The following is an 18,938-nucleotide window of genomic DNA, read 5'->3' as shown; positions in this document are numbered from 1 at the left end:
GTAGTGGCTAGACCCATTCCTGAGGGAAGGGTCTATATACTCTTTACATACTCAGTGCTTTGAGACTTCAAAGTAACATTGAGGGAACCAAGTAAATGGGGCTGTCTTTTCTTTACGTATGACTCTGATGTGTATGTATATATGTATGTGTGTTGGGATTTGGGGGAGGGAGTGATGGGAGAAAAGGCATCTTTATATTTTATTTTTGCTGGCAGTGGCATGAACAAATGGCCACTTCACATATTAGGACAAGGGTAAAACTAAGGATCCTTTCTGGGCATCTGCACTAATTATAGCCTGAATAAGTTGTCATCTCATTCTCACTCTATCTCCCTTTGATTTTATTTTGTTAAATAAATTTTGAAAGCACTTATACTGATGGATATTGGTGTTGAACACATAGTAGAAACTCAATAAATACTGGCTAGATGGTTAAGGAACGTTCTCACTGACAGCTCTTTATGTATCTTAAGATTTTAAACTATAGTATAAAATAAATTGATTTTTAGTATTTTTCAAAAGTGTGTTTAAAAAATATTTTATACTTCTGTATACTTCAGCTAGTTACATTGACAAGAGAGCCAAAATACTTTTTTTGGCTAATATCCAGCATTAAATGTATCATACCTTCAACTGATAGCCATGGTAACTTTCCAACCTGACTGATGAATAATACAGTCTAAAAATTAACTTAGAAGAGGTCATCCCACATGCTGTCCTAAGAAAACCAATTATATAATCTGCTCAACTACTGACTTGCATTACTAGCTAACATTGTTGAAACTTTATTTCTTCATGATGAATCAACTATCTTATTAGGGGATAATGAAATTATACAAAGCTTATTCTTCAGTGCTATACAGGTTGGGATTATCGTTGCCTTTTTTTAAAGGTCATTTTATTCACATTTCTTTATTAGTTCACATCTATAATTTTATTTATTTATTTATTATTTCCTTACTTATTTATGGCCACGCCACGCGGCTGGCAGGATCTCAGTTTCCCAACCAGGGATTGAACCTAGGCCACAGCAGTGAAAGCGCTAAATCCTAAACACTAGGCCACCAGGGAACTCCCTATCATTGCCTTTTAAGATGTCTGTCAAGTGTTTGAATAGCTGCTACCATGAACAGTAGTAGAATAAACTTTTTGTTTGTTTTTGTCTCTGACTTTCCTTTCAGGATCACTCTTCCTTACTCATGATAAATCTCAAGAGGCTTCTGTAGAACAGAAATCACAGAGTTAAAATCTGATTAACAAAAATATGGGGTTACCAATGCTGTTCTATCAGGGAAACTGCATCTTTTCTAAGCATGTGATGATGAGTAATTCCATTAGACAGTTACTGGACCAGTTGATTACATAATGGCATGAATGTATCAGTGTTGCTTTATCCAAGATAGGACCTGAAGGCCAGAGTTGACAGCTAGTCCTAGGTAGTGGTCTCTGGGAGCCTGGGAAGCTCCAAGCCATAATGTGCCTGCTGATGGAGACCAGGTCAAGGACTGGGACAATGAGCAGAGAGTAACAAGAGACCCTGGGAAGAAGCTACACTGGTCTTTGTTTGCCAGAATTAACATCAAAACTAGAAGTGGGGAGGGAGGTTCTATAAATTCAAGAGAGGGAGGATGTTTAACACTTAAATACTATAAGCCATGATCAGATAAAGTATTATTAGAGCAACTGTTATTCCCAGAAGAACACTGACTTAGGAGTGGGAGCTCCATGCTCACTTTTATGGATATATCCCCCATTTGCTTATCCATTCACCTATTGATAGACATTTGAGTTGTTTCCAGCTTTGGCTGTTGGGAGTAAGGCTGCTCTGGACATTGGTATACCAGTTTTTTGCAGACATGTTTGCATTTGTCTTAAATAAATACCTAGAAATAAAATGGTGGGTTCAGTTCTTTAAAGTGGTTGTACTGTTTTCCACTCACACCAGCAATATATGCATTCCACATCCTCGCCAACACTAGGCATTGCTGGGCTTTTTAATTTTAGCAATCCTAATGAGTGTATAATAGTATTGTTGTGTTTTGTTTTGTTTTTTGGCTGTGTTGGGTCTTCGTTGCTGTGCGCAGGCTTTCTCTAGTTGCAGCAAGCAGGGGCTACTTTTCGTTGCAATGCGTGGGCTTCTCATTGCAGTGGCTTCTCTTGTTGCGGAGCACAGGCTCTAGGCGCGTGGGCTTCAGTAGTTGCAGCATGTGGGCTCAGTAGTTGTGGCACGCGGGCCCTAGAGCACATGAGCTTCAGTAGTTGTGGTGCGTAGGCTCAGTAGTTGCAGTACACAGGCTCAGTCGTTGTGACTTGCAGGCTCTAGAACAGGGGTCCCCAACCCCCGGGCCGCACAGCAGAAGGTGAGCGGCAGGCGAGCGAGCAAAGCTTCATCTGCCGCTCGCCATCGCTCCCCAGGGCTCACATTACCGCCTAAACCTTCTCCCTCCGCCCCGTCCATGGAAAAATTGCCTTCCACGAAACTGGTCCCTGGTGCCAAAAAGGTTGAGGACCGCTTCTCTAGAGCGCAGGCTCAGTAGTTGTGGAGCACGGGCTTAGTTGCTCCGTGGCATGTGGGATCTTCCCAGACCAGGGCTCGAACCCATGTCCCCTGCATTGGCAGGCAGATTCTTAACCACTGCACCACCAGGGAAGTCCTGGTATTGTTGTTTTGAAAATACCTTTTTAATTTTTAATTTACATACAGTAAAACTGACTTTATTTTGGTGACTAATTCTCTGAGTTTTGATATATGTATAGATTTGTATAGCCACTATGACAATCAGGATATATAATGGTTCTACCACCCAAAAAAATTCCCTTTTGCTGCCTCTTTGTAGTCACATTCTCCTCTTACCCTAACCCTTAAAAGCCACATGTTATCTGTCCCTATAGTTTTGCCTTTTCCAGAATCATGCATTATGCAATACATAGAATCATGCAACATGAAAGAGTTTTAAGACTGGCATCTTTCAATCAGCATAACATCTTTAAGAGTCATCGATGTTGGTATCAGTATCTTTATTGCTTTCAGCTTTTGGCAATTATGAATAAAACTGTGATAAATATCTGCATAAAGCTTTTTATGTGAACACAAATTTCATTTCTCTAAATACCTAGGTGGGTTGGGTTATATGGTAAGTGGATGTTCCAACTTTATAAGAAAATGCTAAGCTGTTTTCCAGAGTGGCTTATTTTGCATTCCCACTAGCAATGTATGAAAGAAAGTTCCAGTTGCTCTGCATACTTACCAGCACTTGGTATTATTTTTTAAAAAATTTTACCCATTTTAATAGATGTACAGATGTACCATATCATGGTTTTACTTTGCATTTTTCTAAGGCCAGTATGTTGAGCATCTTTTCATGTACTTACTTGCCATCCATAGATGATGTCTTGGGTGAAAAGTCTGTACAAATCTTTTGCCCATTTTAAAAATTGGGTTGCTTTCTCACTGTTGACTTTTGATAGTTATTTATTCTAGATTGAAGTCATTTTTTGGGCAAATGATTTGCAAATATTTTTCTCCCCATCTGGGCCTCATCTTTTTATTTCCTTAACTGTGTTCTTCTCAGAGCAAAAGTTCTCAATTTTGATTTAGTCAAGGGTATCAATTTTTTTTATGGTTTATGCTTTTGGTGTCGTATCTAGAAACTCTTTGCCAAATCCAATATCATGAATATTTTCTGTATCGTCTTGTAAAAGTCTTATATTTTACATTTAGATCTATGACTCCTTTTGAGTTAATTTTTTGTATAAAGGGTAAGGTATAGATCTTTTTTGGCGGGGGGGGGGGGCATGTGGCTGTCCAGTTGTTCTAGTTCCATTTGTTGAAAAAATTACTTTTGCATTGAATTATTTTTGCACATTTGTCAAAAATCAATTGACCGGGCTTCCCTGGTGGTGCAGTGGTTGAGAGTCTGCCTGCTGATGCAGGGGACACGGGTTCATGCCATGGTCCAGGAAGATCCCACGTGCCGCGGAGCGGCTGGGCCTGTGAGCCATGGCCGCTGAGCCTGCGCGTCTGGAGCCTGTGCTCCGCAACGGGAGAGGCCACAACAGTAAGAGGCCCACGAACCACAAAAAAAAAAAAAAAAAAAAATCAATTGACCATATTTTTGTGGGTCTGTTTTTGGACTCTTAGATTCCATAGATTTGTGTGTCTGGCCTTTCACCAATATAGCACTGTCTTGGTTACTGTAGCTTTTAATCATTCTTAAAAGTGGTTAATGTGAGTCTTCCAACTTTGATCTTTCTCAAAATTGTTTTGGCTATTCTCATTTCTTTACATTTCCATATATAGTTTAGAATCAGCATGTTTATATCTATAACAAATCCTGCTGGGATTTTGAATGGAATTTTAGAATCAGTTTGTCAATGTCTACAAAAAAGCCTCCTGGAATTGTGCTCATATATATATATATATATATATACACACACACACACACATATGCTTATATAATATATATAAAAATTGGGGGAGAATTGACATCTTAACAATATTATCTTCGAGATCATGAACACTATCTGTTTATTTAGTTTCTTTACTTTTTCTCAGTAACAATTTGCATTATTTACATACTGCATATACAACATACAATGTAGTTTTCTTTCATACATTTTATTAAATGTATCCCTAAGTGTTCATATTTTTTATACTATTGCAAATGGCACTAATTTCATCTTTCAATTACTAAGTATACAGAAGTACAGTTGATTTTTATATATTAATTTTGTATCATGAGACCTTGCTAAAATTATTTATTAGTTATAGTAATTTTTTCATATATAATCCTTAGGATTTTTTACATATACAGTCTTGTCATCTGCAAGTAAAGGCAAGTTTTTTTTTTCTGACGACCTTTATACTCTGTATTTCTTTCTTCCCTCTAGTACAATATTAAATAAAAATTGTGAAATAGAAATTGTGAGAATAAACATTGTTGCCTAGTTCCTATCATAGAAAAAGTTGGTCAGTCTTTCACCATTACACTTAACATTAGTTTGAGGAAGTCTCTCCTATTGCTAGTTTGCTGAGAATTTTTATCATGAATGGTTGTTTTATCAAATTTTTTTTGCATCTATTGAGATGATCATCTGGTGTTCTTTTTTATATTAACAGTGAATTATATGTATTGAGTTTTGAATGTTACATTCAAAATTTACATTGCATTCTGGTATAAATCCCACTTGGTCATGATGTAGTAACCATTTTATATATGCCGGATTCAATTTGCCATTTAAAAAAATGATATCTGGGTCTGTGTTCACGAGGGATATTGGCTTGTAGAGTGTTCTTTTCTTGAACTGTCTTTGCTTGGGGAAATCCTGACTTCATATAGAATGGTTTTGGAATCCTCTTCCTCTATTTTCTGGAGTTTGGGTAAGATTGGTATTATTTCTTTCTGAAAAGTTTGAAAGAATTTAGAGCTGCCATTTGAGCCTGGAGTTTTCTTCTTGGAAAGGTTTGGAAAGGTTTAAGGTACAAATCCAATTTCTTTCATTGATATACAGCTATCAGACTTTCTGTTTTCTCTTGTGCCAGTTTTGGTAATTTGGTATGTATAAAGTTGTTCATAATATTCCCTTCTTGGTCTTTTAATGTATATGGAATCTGTAGTAATGTCCTTTTTCCTACACACATCTTGGTTCTGTGTGTCCTCTCATTTTTCTTGATCAGACTAGATAGAGACTTATCTATTTTATTAGATCTTTTTAAGGAACCACCATTGGTTCCATTGATTTTTCTCCATTATTGGCCCTTTTCCTTTGCTTTGTTTTCTGCTCTCATCTACATTATTCCCTTCCTTCTACTTTGGGCTTAATTTACTTTTTCTAGCTTTTTAAGGTGAAAGCTTAGATCACCGATTTAATCCTTTCTTCTTTTCTGTCACAAGAATTTAAATCTATCAATATCCCTCTAAACTTTAACGATGCATTTAAAAATTTTTGATATGTTGTGGTTTCTATTATTTGGTTGAAAATATATGTTAATTTCCTTGTGATTTCTTCTTTGCCCCATGGGTTATTTAAAGATGTGATATTTAGTTTCCAAGTATTTGGGGTGTTCCTGGATATTTTATTATTTTTATTATTTTTTATTTTTTATTTAATTCTGTGGTGGTTGGAAAATATAAGATTCCAAGCTTTTGAAATCTGTTGAGATCATCGTGTAGTCTGTCTTGGTGAATGTTCTATATGCATTTTATAAGAATATGTATCCTACAGTTGTTGGGAATAGTCTTCTATAAATGACAGTTACCTCAAGTGACATCATAGTGTTGTTCAAAACTTGAATTCCTTATTTTTTCCTTTGAATATTCTATCCGTTACGGAGAGAGTAATGTTTATTTCTGCCTTTAATTCTGTCAGTTTTTCCTTAATGTATTTTGAAGCTCTGTTATTAGTTACATATACATTTATGATTATCATGTCTTCTCCTGACTGACACATAAAATGTCCCTATTTCTGGTAATACTAATGGTCTCTGAAGTCTGCATTGTCTGATAGTCATACAGCCACAGCAACTTTTTATACTTCTTGTTTGCATTGTATGTCTTTTCCAACCCTCTTGTTTGCAACCTGTATATTTGTATTTAAAGTATATCTCTTATAGGTAGCATATAGCTGGATTTTTTTAATAGACTTTCTTTTTTAGAGCAGTTTTAGATTCACAGCAAAACTGAGCAGGGAGTACAGTTACCCCCTTCCCACTCCCCTCGCCCCCTCCAACACACAAGCCTCACCCACTATCAACATCCCACTCCAGAGTGTTATAGTCAATGAACCTACACTGACATATGATCACTCAAAGTCTGTAGTTTACATTAGGGTTCATTCTTGGTGGTGTACATTCTGTGGGTTTTGACAATTGTATAATGGCACGTATCCACCACTGTAGTATAATACAGAGTAGTTCACCGCCCTAAAAATTCTATGTGTCCACCTATTCAACCTTCCCTCCTCTCTAACCCCTGGTAACCCCTGGGCTTTTTACTGTCTCCATAGTTTTGACTTTTCCAGAATGTCATACAGTTGTAAAGCTTGGCTTCTCTGGCTTAGTAATATGCATTTACGGTTCTTCCTTTTCTTTTCATGGCTTGATAACTCATTTCTTTTTAGCACTGAATAATATTCCATTGTCTGGATAGACCACTGTTCATCCATTCACCTCCTGAAGGACATCTTGGTTGCTTCCAATTTCTGCAATTATGAATAAAACTGCCATAAATATCCATATATAAGTTTTTGTGTGAACATAGTTTTTCAACTCATTTGGGTAAATACCAGGGAGTGTGATTGCTGGATCATATGGCAGGAGTATGTTTAGTTTTGTAAGAAACTGCCAAACTGTCTCCCACAGTGGCTGTACAATTTTGCATTCCCGCCAGCAGTGAATGAGTTCTGTTGCTCCACATCCTCATTAGCATTTTGCGTTGTCAGTGTTTTGGATTTTTGCCATTCATATAGGTTGTAGTGGTATCGCAATGTCATTTAAAAATGCAACTCCCTAATGATATATGATGTTAAATATTTTTTTCACATGCTTATTTGCCATCAGTATGTCTTCTCTGGTGAGGTGTTTGTTCAGATCTGGTGTCCATTTTTTAATCAGGTTGTTTTCTTATTGTTGTTTTAAAGACTCCTTTGTGTATTTTGGATAAACAATCCTTTATCAGATATGCTTTTGCAAATATCTTTTCCCAGTCTGCCTCCCAGTCTGTGGCTTGTCTTTTCATTTTCTGGGCAGTGTCTTACACAGAGCAGAAGTTTTTAATTTTGATAAAGTCCAATTTATCAATTATTTCTTTCATGAATCATGCCTTTGATGTTGTATCTAAAAGGTCATTGCCAAACCCAAGGTCATTTAGATTTCTCTAGATTTAACTCCTGGGTGTTATCTTCTAAGAGTCTTATGGTTTGCTTTATATTTAGGTCTATGATTCACTTTAATTTCTGGGAAAGGTGTTAGGTCTGTCTAGATTTTTTTTTTTTAATATGTGAATGTCCAGCTGTTCCAGCACATATTGAAAAGGCTGTCTTTACTCCATTGTATTATCTTTGCTCCTTTGTCAAAGATCAGTTGACTGCATTTGTGTGGGTTGGATCTTATTTAACTAGTCTGCCTTTTTTTTTTTTTTTGCGGCACAGTCTGCCTTTTAATTGAAATTTTTAGTCCATTTTTTTTCAAGTAATTTTTGATATCTATGGGTTTAAGTCAGCCACTTTGCTGATTTCTAATTGTCCCATTTTTTTTTCCTTCCCATGTTCATCCTTTCCTGCCTTCTTCTGGGTTAAATGTATCTAATGCCTCATTGTTTTTAAGTCATACTTACATTATCTTTTTAGTTGTTTCTCTGTTAAGTTCTTTAAAATCATTTTCCCCCTTTTTCAGATTGGCTATGTCTATAGATGTTCAAGCTCACTAATCTTTCTTCTCCAATGCCAAACAGCCCACACAGTGAGTTTTTCATTTTAGTTATTGAATTGACTTTTTGTGTGTTTTGTTACAATTTCCATTTCTCTGCTGAGATTCTCTATTTGTTCACTCTATGATTTTTCCTTTATGTCCTTGAACTTATTTAAATAGCTGCTTTACAGTTCTACTGAGTTCTCTTAACTACCAAGTGCTAGGTCATTTGGGGATCTGTTTCTAGTAACTTTTTTTTTCTTGAACTTGGGGCACATTTTCCTGCTTCTTTGCATTATTAGTAATTTTTTATTGTATGACAGACATTGTGGATATTACTTCCCATAGGAATTTGGATTATGCCATCTTCCTTTGAATGGTATTGAATTTTATTCTTTGTTAGAATGGAACTGTTTGTTTGAACTTAGCCCAGTATGGCCTGTGGGCTGGCTGCCTGTTTTCATAAATTAGGTTTTATTGGAACATAAAAAACATTGCCCATTTGTTTACATATTAGCTATGGCTGGCTCTGCACTACAACAGACCTGAGTAGTATAACATAGACCATATGGCTCAGAAACCTAAATTATATATTAGCTAGCCCATTAACAAAAAGTTTTGTCAACCTCTGCTCTAAAGTTCACTCCTAAAGTGGTCTCAAATTTCTTTTTTGTTGTTGGATATTCTGTCTTTTTTTAAAGTTTTTATTTTATATTGGAGTATAGTTAATTAACACTGTATTAGTTTCAGGTGTACAGCAGAGTGATTCAGTTATATATATACATGTATCTATTCAGTTGTACATATACATATATCTATATCCCTTGAAGAGGAACTAAAAGTCCTTGACTTTGTTTCATGGCTAAGCTATTATTATTTTGTCTTGCTTGACTGTTTTCCTTTGTTTCTGCATTTGCTCTTTGGCACTCGGGGAAGGCCTAGGAGGCTAAAGCTTTTCTATAAACTAGAGGCCAAGGACACACGGGTCTGTCCCTAGCAAGGCCCTGCAGGGTCCTGCTCGGCTTCAGTGAGACCCCATGCAAATTTCTGCCTCCCTTCCAGCTCCTTTTACTCTTGAACTCCTTTGTAATTTCACCTGCTTCAGCATCAGCCTCTTCCTCTGTAGCACAGCAGAATTGCCCCTCTGCTTGAATCAGATTCTCAGGCAGAATCTCAAGATGATCAGTTGTGGGGTTTAACATCATGTGTTTCCCTTCTTTTGGGGATCAGAATCCTGTGCTGTTGTTCAATGTCTGAAAATAGCTGCCCACATATATTTTGTCCAGGTTTAAAGTTATTTTTGGTGTGAGGGCAAATCTGGCACTACTTTTATCATGGTAAGATAAAGCTGCTTTTGCAAAACCAAAGATCTTAGAAAACACAGAATGTTCTCATGATTCTCCTCATGGACTTTTATTTGTCTGACATTCATTGCATTCTAATCATTTTCAGGTTAACTAAGTCCAGTTCCCTTAACAATCCCTCACAGTACAAAACAGATACTACGTTAAGTCATTACATGTTAGAGGTGCACAACCAGGCCAGTTCCTGTCTTCTAGGAGTTCAGTCTAGTAAACCAGATACATCACACACATCTCTTATGCCCTTTTTGAAATGCATCTCTGGAGCATATAGCAAGGCATATAGAACTAAAGGTAATCAGAAGCAGAGAGCTAGATTTCCTTTCCAACCCTCCATATCATCCTTATAAGTAGTAGAGGTGGGGAAGGAGTATATTATGGGAGAAATTGGATAAAACTTAAATCTAAAAAATACTTAGTACTGACTTGGACAAAGGTCACCTTTTTTGGACTTCTTATCAACTATTAAGAAATAAATTAAATGCATGCTAGTTTTTACCTTAAGATCAGTAGTTTCAGAAATAATCAATAGAGTTTCATTTCATGAATTTTTACAGCTGTTTTTGGTCCAAAAACTACGATATAGTCAGGGATCACAACCTCATTTATAGAGTCTTTGCCTGCACTTTCTTATGGCTAGGCCTCCCTCCAGTGAAGTTTGTACTGTTTTACTTACCCTTAAGTCTTATCTTAGATAAGTTCATTCAGTGACAACATTCCATTGGGAAGTTTGGAAGGTACATCACAAGCATTGTACCCTATTGACTGTCCAAACATCAAACAATAAGATATTTAGGGGGAGAAACTTTTAAGCTAATTTCAAATTAATCTAAGCTTTTCATAATATTTGGTTGGTTACCTATTTTATATATAGTAGTGTATATGTCAATCCCAAACTCCCAATTTATCCCCCCCCCACCTTTCCCTTTTGGTAACCATAAGTTTGTTTTCTGTGAGTTTGTTTCTGTTTTGTAAATAAGTTCATTTGTATCATTTTTCTTTTTTAGATTCCACATACAAGTGATGTCATATGATGTTTGTCTTTTTCTGTCTGACTTACCTCACTTAGTATGATAATCTCCAGGTCCATCCATGTTGCTGCGAATGGCATTATTTCATTCTTTTCAATGGCTGAGTAATATTCCATTGTATATATGTACCACATCTTTTTTATCCATTCATATGTCGATGAACATTTAGGTTGCTTCCATGTCTTGGCTATTGTAAACAGAGCTGTAGTGAACACTGGGGTGCATGTATCCTTTGGAACCATGTTTTTCTCCAGATATATGCCCAGGAGTAGGATTGCTGGATCACATGGTAGCTTTGTTTTTAGTTTTTTAAAGAAATGCCGTACTGTTCTCTGTAGTGTCTGCACCAATTTACATTCCCACCAACAGCGTAGGAGTGTTCCTTTTTCTCCACACTCTCTCCAGCATCCGTTATTTGTAGACTTTTTGGTGATGGCCATTCTGACTGGTGTGAGAGACATCTCATTATAGTTTTGATTTGCATTTCTCTAATAATTAGCTATGTGGACCATCTTTTCATATGTCTCTTAGCCATCTGTATGTCTTCTTTGGAGGAATGTCTATTTAGGTCTTATGCTCATTTTTTGACTGGGCTGTCTGTTTCTTTGACATTGAGCTGCATGAGCAGTTTGTATATTTTGGAGAGTAATCCCTTGTCAGTTGCATTGTTTGCAAATATTTTCTCCCATTCTGAGGACTGTCTTTTTGTTTTGTTTATGGTTTCCTTTGCTGTGCAAAAGCTTGAGTTTAATTAGGTCCCATTTGTTTATTTTTGTTTTTATTTCTGTTATTCTAGGAGACAGATCAAAAAAGATCTTGCTTTAATTTATGTCAAAGACTGTTCTGCCTATGTTTTCCTCTAAGAGTTTTATATTATCAGGTTTTACATTTAGGTCTTTAATCCATTTTGAATTTATTTTTGTGTATGGTGTTAATGTTCTAATTTCATTCTTCTACATGTAACTGTCCAGTCTTCCCAGCACCACTTATTGAAGAGGATGTCTTTCCTCCACTGTATAGTCTTGCCTCCTTTGTTGTAGATTGATTGACCATAGGTGCATGGGTTTATTTCTAGGCTTTCTATCCTGTTCCATTGATCTATATTTCTGTTTTTCTGCCGGTACCATACTGTTTTGATGACTGTAGCTTTGTAGGATAGTCTGAAGTCAGGGAGCCTGATTTTCCTCCAGCTCCGTTTTTCTTTCTCAATTGCTTTGGCTATTCGGGGTCTTTTGTGTCCCATACAAATTGTGAAATTATTTGATCTGGTTCTGTGAAAAATGCCATTTGTAATTTGATATGGATTGCACTAAATCTTTAGATTGCCTTGGAAAGTACGGTCATTTTTGACAATATTGATTCTTCCAATCCAAAAACATGGTCCATCTGTTTGTGTCATCTTCTGTTTCTTTCATTAGTATCTTATAGTTTTCTGAGTACAGGTCTTCTGCCTCCTTAGGTAGGTTTACTCCTAGGTATTTTATTCTTTTGATACAATGGCCAATGGGATTGTTTTCTTAATTTCTCCTTGTCTTTTATTGTTAGTGTATAAGAATGCAAGAGATTTCTGTGTATTAATTTTGTAACCTGCAATTTAACCAGATTCATTGATAAGCTCTCGTAGTCTTCTGGTAGCGTCTTTAGGATTTTCTATGTATAGTATCATGTCATCGGCTAACAGTGACAATTTTATTTCTTCTTTTCCAATTTGCCTTCCTTTTATTTTCTTTTCCTTCTCTGATTGCTGTAGCTGGGACTTCCAAAATACTATGTTGAATAGAAGTGGCCAAAGTAGACATCCTTGTCTTGTTCCTGATCTTAGAGGAAATGCTTTCAGCTTTTCATGACTGAGTATGATGTTAGCTGTAGGTCTGTCATATACGGCCTTTATTATGTTGAGGTACATTCCCTCTATGCCCACTTTTTGGAGAGTTTTTATCATAACTGGGTTTTGCATTTTGTCAAAAGCTTTTTCTGCATCTGTTGAGATGATCATATGGTTTTTATTCTTCAGTTTGTTAATATGGTGTATCACATTGATTGATTAGCATATATTGAAGAATCCTTGCATCCCTGGGATAATCCCACTTGATTATGGTGTATGATCCTTTTAATGTGTTGTTGGATTCTGTTTGCTAGTATTTTGTTGCAGATTTTTGCATCTATGTTCATCAGTGATATTCACCTGTAATTTTCTTTTTTGTGTGATATCTTTGTCTGATTTTGGTATCAGGGTGATGGTGGCCAAGTAGAATGAGCTTGGGAGTGTTCCTTCCTCTGCAGTTTTTTGGAAGAGTTACAGAAAGACAGGTGTTAACTCTTCTCTAAAAGTTTGATAGAATTCACCTGTGAAGCCATCTGGTTCTGGACTTTTTTGATTGTTGGGAGTTTTTTAATCACAGTTTCAATTTCAGTACTTGTGATTGGTCTATTCATATTTTCTGTTTCTTCCTGGTTCAGTCTTAGAAGATTGTTACCTTCTTAAGAATTTGTCCAGGGAACTTCCCTGGTGGTCCAGTGGTGAAGACTCCATGCTTCCAATGCAGCAGGGTACAGGTTCGATCCCTGGTCAGGGAACTAAGAGCCCACATGCTGTGGGGCATGGCCAAAACTTTTTTAAAAAGAGAGAAAAAAAATTTGTCCAGTTCTTCTAGATTGTCCATTTTATTGGCATATAGTTGCTTGTAGCAGTCACTTATTATCTATTGTATATCTGTGGTGTCTGTTGTAACCTCTCCTTTTTCATTTCTAATTTTATTGATTTGAGCTCTCTCCCTTTTTTTCTTGGTGAATCTGGCTAAAGGTTTATCAATTTTATCTTTTCAGAGAACCAGCTTTTAGTTTCATTGATTTTTTCATTGTTTTCTTTGTTTCTATTTATTTCTGCTCTTTGTTTCTATTTATTTCTGCTCTGATTTTTATTTCTTTCTTTCTACTAACTTTGGGTTTTGTTTATTCTTCTCTAGTTGCTTTATGTGTAAGGTTAGGTGGTTTATTTGTTTCCTGACATAAGATTGTATTGCTATATAAACTTCCCTCTTAGAACTGCTTTTGCTGCGTTCCATAGGTTTTGGATCGTTGTGCTTTTACTTTCATTTTTCTCTAGGTATTTTTTGATTTTCTCTTTGATTTCTTCAGTGATCCATTGATTGTTTAGTAGCATATTGTTTAGCCTCCGTGTGTTTGTGTTTTTTAAGGGTTTTTTCTTGTAGTTTATTTCTAATCTAATAGCATTGTGGTTGCAAAGGATGCTTGATATGATTTCAGTTTTCCAAAATTTACTGAGGTTTGCTTTGTGGCCCAGCATGGATCAATCCTGGAGAATGATCCATGTGCACTCGGAAAGAATGTGTATTCTGCTGCTTTTGGATGGAATGCTCTATAAATATCAATTAAGTCCATCTGGTCTAATGTGTTATTTAAGGCATTTGTTTCCTTATTGATTTTCTGTCTGATCTGTCCATTGATGACAGTGGGGTATGAAAATTCCCCCACTATTATTGTGTTACTGTTGATTTCTTCTTTTATGGCTGTTCCTATTTGCCTTATATACTGAGGTGCTCCTATGTTGGGTGCATATATATTTACACTTGTTATATCTTCTTGGATTGATCCCTTGATCATTATGTAGTGTCCTTCCTTATCGTTTGTAAGTCTTTATTTTAAAGTCTATTTTGTCTGAGTATTGTTACTCCAGCTTTCTTTTGATTCCCATATGCATAGAATACCTTTTTCCATCTCCTCACTTTCAGTCTGTTTGTGTCCCTAGGTCTGAAGTGGGTCTCTTGTAGACAGCTTATATACAGGTCTTGTTTTTGTATCCATTCAGCCAGTCTATGTCTTTTGGTTGGAGCATTTAATCCATTTACATTTAAGGTAATTATCGATATGTGTGTTCTTATGGCCATTTTGTTAATTGTGTTGGATTTGTTTTTGTAGGTCTTTTTTTCTCCCCTTCTTTTGTTCTTTTGTGATTTGGTGACTATCTTTAATGTTGTGTTTGGATCCCTTTTTCTTTTTCTGTGTGTGTATATCTATCATAGATTTTCGGTTTGTGGTTACCATGAGGTTTTGATATAGCACTCTCTATATAAATAAGATTGTTTGAAGTTGCCGGTCTTTTAATATCAAATGCATTTTTAATATCCTGCATTTGTACTCTTCTCATGATTGCTGGTTTTGATATCATATTTGTGTTGGATGATTTCCTACCTTTACTGTGTGTTTGCCTTTACCGGTGAGCTTTTCCATTTGTAGTTTTCTTGTTTCTAGTTGTAGTCTTTTTTTTTTTTTTCTGCCTAGACAAGTTCCTTTAGCATTTGTTGCAAAGCTGGTCTGACAGTGCTGAATTCTTTTAGCTTTTGCTTGTCTGTAAAGCTTTAGATTTCTCTGTCGAATCTGAATGAGAGCCTTGCTGGGTGTTCTTGGTTGTAGGTTCTTCCCTTTCATCAGTTTGAATATAATCATGCCACTCCCTTCTGTCCTGCAGAGTTTCTGCTGATAAATCAGCTTGTAGCCTTATGGGTATTGCCTTGTATGTTATTTGTTGCTTTTCACTTGTTTCAATATTTTATCTTTGATTTCCACCATTCTGTCTTCTAGCTCACTTATCCATTCTTCTGCCTCATTCTGCTACTGATTGCTTCTAGTGTATTTTTCCTCTCAGTTATTGTATTGTTCATCTCTGTTTGTTCTTTAGTAGATCTTCTAGCTCTTTATTATACATTTCTTGTATCTTCTTGTTCTGTGCCTCTATTCTTTTGCCAAGACTTTGGATCATCTTTACTATCATTACTCTGAATTCTTTTTTTGGGTAGATTGCCTATCTTCACTTCCTTTAGTTGTTCTTCTGGGCTTTTTTCTTGATCCTTTGTATGGGAATTTTCCTCTGTCATTGTGTCTTTCTGTGATTGCAGTTTCCACTCCACAAGCTGCAGGGTTGTAGTTCCTCTTGTTCCTGCTGTCTGCCCCCTGGTGGATGAGGCTGGTCTAAGAGGCTTGTGCAGGCTTCCTGGTGGGAGGAACTGGGTCTTGTCCCTCTGGTGGTCAGGGCCATGTCAAGGGGTGTGTCTGGCAGGCAGCTATGGGCTCAGGAAGACTTTAGGCAGCCCATCTGCTGATGGGCTGTCTTCCCATCCTGTTGGTTGTTTGGCCTGAGGCTTCCCCATACTGGAGCCTGCAGCCTGTTGAGTGGGGCCAGGTCTTGGTGAGAAAGTGGGGGCCTCCAGGAGGGCTCACACCGAGTACTCCCCAGAACTACCACCACCACCAGTGTCTTTGTCCCCACAGTGAGCCAGAGCCGCCCCCCCTTGCCTCCACAGGAGACCCTCCAATACCAGCAGGTAGGTCTGGTCCAGGATCCTGTGGGGCCACTGCTTTTTCCACTGGATCCTGGTGCACATGAGACCTTGTGTACACCCTTCCAAGAGTGGAGTTTCTTTTTCTGCCTGTCCTGTCGAATTCCTGTGATCACACCCCACTGGCCTTCAAAGCCAGATGCTCTGGGGGCTCCTCCTCCTGATGCCAGACCCCCAGGCTGGGGGTTCTGGTGTAGGGCTCATGACTTTCACTCCTGTGGGAGAACCTCTGCGAGATAATTATTTTCTAGTTTGTGGGTCACCCACCTGGCAGATATGGGAGTTGATTTTATTGCAAGTGCACCCTTTCTACCGTCTCATTGTGGCTTCTTCGTTTTTGTGTGTAAGATATCTTTTTTGGTAGCTTCCAGTGTTTTTCTGTTGATGGTCATTCAGCAATTGTGATTTTGGTGTTTTTGTGAGACGAGGTGAGCTCACGTCATTCTACTCCACCATCTTGTCCTTGCTTCATAATTTCGTAATATCTAATTTAGAAGGAAAAATAGGTGGCTTTGCCATGTCTAACTTGTGTTGTTTAGAGTTGGCCCTAGTGTAAAGAAAGACCATCATTCGGTCCTACTCTTTGAGTTTTAAATGTGTGACCAAGGGATGCAGGCTCATGATGTTTGAGGCAGGAGCAAATATTGATATGCTTGTTTCCCTCAACAGTACAGATCAGAGTCAGTCAGTCAGAAAATATTTACTCCAAAGGGCCAGAGTAAATATTTTAGGCTTGCAAACCACACAGTCTCTGTCACAACTAAACTCTGCCACTAAAGCATGAAAGTAGCCATAGACAATACGTAACAAATGAGCATGCCTATGTTCAAATAAGCTATATTTGAAAAAACAGGCAGCTAGAATTTGGCCCGAAGGCTAGTTTGCTGAGCCCTGGTGTACATAAATAAATCCAAGGTAGCAAAAGTTTGTTGTCAGTTTTATAAAATTTGCCTGATCTTGAAAAGACATTTTCCTATTTCTAAATGCCATTTTTAGATGATTATCTTTTCTATTAAGATAAAGTTGTTGTTACCTTACATTTCCTCCAAGTGATGAAAGTGGTAAAGATTTGTTTTTACTTGCTACCTAATCGTACAGTAGTTTGCATTCTATGACTTCAAAATGAAACTTCCCTTCTCTTGACAGATGAACTATATGTGAAGATTGGTGAAAGGGAACATTGATTTCTGAAGTAGCCTGGAGAGGAAAAGCACTGCTCAATATCAAGTGGACAAATGCTTGGTGTTTTCCAAAGACGCTGTTGAAGTAGTCTTTGCTACTGCTTTCCTTGACTCAGTCAAAGCTCTCCATAACATGGGCTGCATGAAATCAAAGCAAACTTTCCCATTTCCCACCACACTCGAGAGTGAGAAGAGGCATGAGAGTGAAGAAAACTTTATGCCTGAAGAGAGACTTCTACTCAGGATGCCTTCTCTAGTTAATGTCAAAGAGGAAGTGAAGGAACCCCTAGGGCCTGAAATTGTGGTCTTTGAATTTGCACACCGCCTGTCCCAGGAAATCTTGAGTGATGCCTTGCAGCAGTGGGCTGGCAACCACCTCAAGTACTATGACATCCCATATATTGAGAGTGAGGGGCCTTGACGCTGTGTGTAGGATGATGACACTTTCTCCAACTGTGGATAAAGTTGGTGCTAGTTTAAATACATGAAACAACAGCAAAAACTGGTGTGAATAAATACAAATAACTCCATCTGGGTGTAAAGAAAAATATTTCGATAGCCATCAAGAGTCTAAGAATACCTAAAATGAAGTGTTTTAAGCAGTTCTACATTAACAGCAATTTCTATCTGCTTGGTCTTGGATTTTAGTCATTAAAGGGTTAAATGTAAGTCCTCTGGTGCCACAGTAATCAGCTGTGTCACACCACTTCCAGAGGCAACAATGCCATCACCAAAGAAATAAGAATTTTTAAGAATTTTTAAAATTCTTTAAAGAATTTAATTTATTTAAAACCTGTGTTTTCAAAATGGTCATTTTAAAGACATTCTTTTAAAATATTTGTCAATTTATACAAAAAAAAAAACCAAGATATGAAAAGGATTTTCTTGAAATGCCTGGGCAAGGGAATTGCCTGGGCACTCAAGCCATAGCTGTTAACAGTGGGTCTTGTTTGCCAAAATCTTTTGAGTCAAGGATCCCTCCCCTTCTTAACACAAATGACCAAGCATTAGAAAGCAACCCATGTGGAAGAGGTCCACCGTGAACTATGTCCTTAATAAGATATTTACTTTTGTAGATGAAAAGCATAACCATCACCTTGAACCTCAGGGCCCTAACTAATCACACCTGTTACTGGATGACTCAGGCTTTGCATATAAGCATCTTAACAATATACAATTTACAGAAGTCATGACAATGTTTATTGCATTGAATTAGGTAGCCCAGTGATATTACTATACAAGGAAACAAGCAGGGGAGCTTTTATAAACAGCAATCCAGAAAACTGTAAAGTAATAGAAGCCCTAATTGGCAAGGTGGAAAGAAGAACCTGGTCTCAGTGCTGCGTGTATGTTAAGCTTTACTGTCTCACAGATGCAAGGGGCTGGTACATGGGCAATCACCATTCAGATTACTGTGGGACCAGATTATGCATGAGAATTTATAGTTATTACAAAAGATCAAATACTCTTCCAAAGGGAATACTCATGTGTATTTTTAATGGTAACAAAGCCCATGGGGCATTTATAGCCATATACTATACTATTTTCATAAATTTGGCTACTTTTTTAGGAAGCCTTTTTTTTTTTTTTTAAGTACTGTT

At 37.2% G+C, this 18,938-nt stretch overlaps 1 protein-coding gene across 2 annotated transcripts in view; it reads left to right on the top strand.

Moving 5' to 3' along the window:
• C6H2orf88 (chromosome 6 C2orf88 homolog) overlaps positions 1-17,839 on the top strand; it is an 87,979-nt gene extending 70,140 nt beyond the window's left edge. For both annotated transcript variants that reach the window (XM_060151386.1, XM_060151387.1), the window contains one exon: positions 17,303-17,839. In XM_060151386.1, coding sequence (XP_060007369.1) covers positions 17,471-17,758 — 288 coding nt within the window. In that variant the 5' untranslated portion in view covers positions 17,303-17,470 and the 3' untranslated portion in view covers positions 17,759-17,839. The remainder of the gene's footprint in view (positions 1-17,302) is intronic.
• The last annotated feature ends 1,099 nt before the right edge of the window (positions 17,840-18,938 follow it).

The sequence above is a fragment of the Lagenorhynchus albirostris genome, chromosome 6 (assembly GCF_949774975.1).
Source record: "Lagenorhynchus albirostris chromosome 6, mLagAlb1.1, whole genome shotgun sequence".
Classification (NCBI taxonomy): Eukaryota; Metazoa; Chordata; class Mammalia; order Artiodactyla; family Delphinidae; genus Lagenorhynchus; species Lagenorhynchus albirostris.
This window is presented reverse-complemented; position numbering and strand designations above follow the sequence as displayed.